The sequence below is a fragment of the Austrofundulus limnaeus genome, unplaced genomic scaffold, assembly GCF_001266775.1.
Source record: "Austrofundulus limnaeus strain Quisiro unplaced genomic scaffold, Austrofundulus_limnaeus-1.0 Scaffold792, whole genome shotgun sequence".
NCBI classification, from domain to species: Eukaryota; Metazoa; Chordata; class Actinopteri; order Cyprinodontiformes; family Rivulidae; genus Austrofundulus; species Austrofundulus limnaeus.
In genome coordinates, this window is record NW_013953194.1 from 167,338 (window position 1) to 168,739 (window position 1,402).

Here is a 1,402-nt window from a genome sequence, read left to right on the forward strand (position 1 = left end):
GGGGCCAGAGGAGTAGGAGTGCAGGTCTCCAGAAGGAGCCAGCTCAAAGGTTTCTGTGGAGCTGCACTCCGACTGACAAGAGTCTACGGAGGAAAAAGAAGAAGGTGGAGGAGGCTCCACCTCCTGCCAATCATTCCCCTGCCCCGCCCCTTCATCCTGCTCTGTCTCTATGGCAACAGTGACTGTAGAGGAGGGGGGAGGAGCTGTATCTGAGGGTGGGGCAGGTTTGGGGGGTGACTGAGAAACGGGCTCATCAGTACGGTACCTTTGGGGTTTGAGACGCATTCTGGGCGGCAGCGGCGTGTGTGCGCTGCCGGCGGCGCTGCTCAGGTGCTGCAGGCGGCGAGTGAAGTGCACCTTCTGGTTCTGCAGAGACACAGCCCGGGTCACAGCCTTACTGCGGTTCTGGTTCTTGTCTTGGTGTGCTGGGAGGTGGTGTGGTACCAGTTTCTGTAAGACCTGCTGGGACTTGGAGCGGTCAGCAGCAGAACTCTTGGCCAAAACTTTCTTGGAGTTTAGTTTGGAGTGCTCCTGGCTGGACGAGGCCGTTGATGAGGCCACGCCCCTCAGGATGCGGCGGGACGATGATGATGATGATGATGATGAAGACACAGGCATTCCTGACGATGAGCGTCTGTCGGGGGCGGAGCGTCCTCCTCTGTCGTCTCCTCTCAGACGTTTCAACTCGGTGGAAATGGGCAGGTCTGCAGCTCGCCGCCTGCCTAAAACCTCATGGCTCCTGAGCTGGACTGGACCTCGGCGGGCCTCCCTGTACCCACCTGACACCACACCTTTGCACTTGTCACAGAGGACCTGGCGTGGGCGGAGCTTGATGGCATTCATTATGGAAGTGGGCTCCTCGCAGCGGTAGCGCCTCTTSGGTCGTTTGATCTTGCGTGGAGGCGGCTGAGGTAAGGCCTGGTTGTAAGTGTCCCTGATAAACAAAGGAGGAGGGTACGGCGCCCCCTCCTGGAACAGCGGTGGTGGTCTCGAGCTCCAGGGTTGGGATGGGGTCAGGGAGCGAGGAGCTGAGGAGACGTCTTCCTGTTTGGTGGAAGTCTCAGTGTCAACAGAGACAGGCAGCAGAGACGCTGGAGGCTGGCTGCGTTCATCACGGTGTGGGACCGTGGTGATGGGGATCCCATAGGGTCCAAACCTGAGGACACAAAGACAAGGTTTGACTGAACCGGTGTACCAACACTGATTAACATTGTACCAACACTGATTAACACTGTACCAACACTGATTGTTAACACTTTGTACCAACACTGATTGTTTACACTTTGTACCAACACTGATTCTTAACACTTTGTACCAACACTGATTGTTAACACTTTGTACCAACACTGATTAACACTGTACCAACACTGATTGTTAACACTTTGTACCAACACTGATTGTT

General features: G+C 55.5%; 1 protein-coding gene across 1 annotated transcript in view; it reads right to left on the reverse strand.

Annotated features, from left to right (window-relative positions):
- pwwp2a (PWWP domain containing 2A) overlaps nt 1-1,402 on the reverse strand; it is an 8,750-nt gene that overhangs the window by 5,157 nt on the left and 2,191 nt on the right. Inside the window, exon 2 of the mRNA XM_014028650.1 lies at nt 266-1,156. Coding sequence (XP_013884104.1) covers nt 266-1,156 — 891 coding nt within the window. The remainder of the gene's footprint in view (nt 1-265; nt 1,157-1,402) is intronic.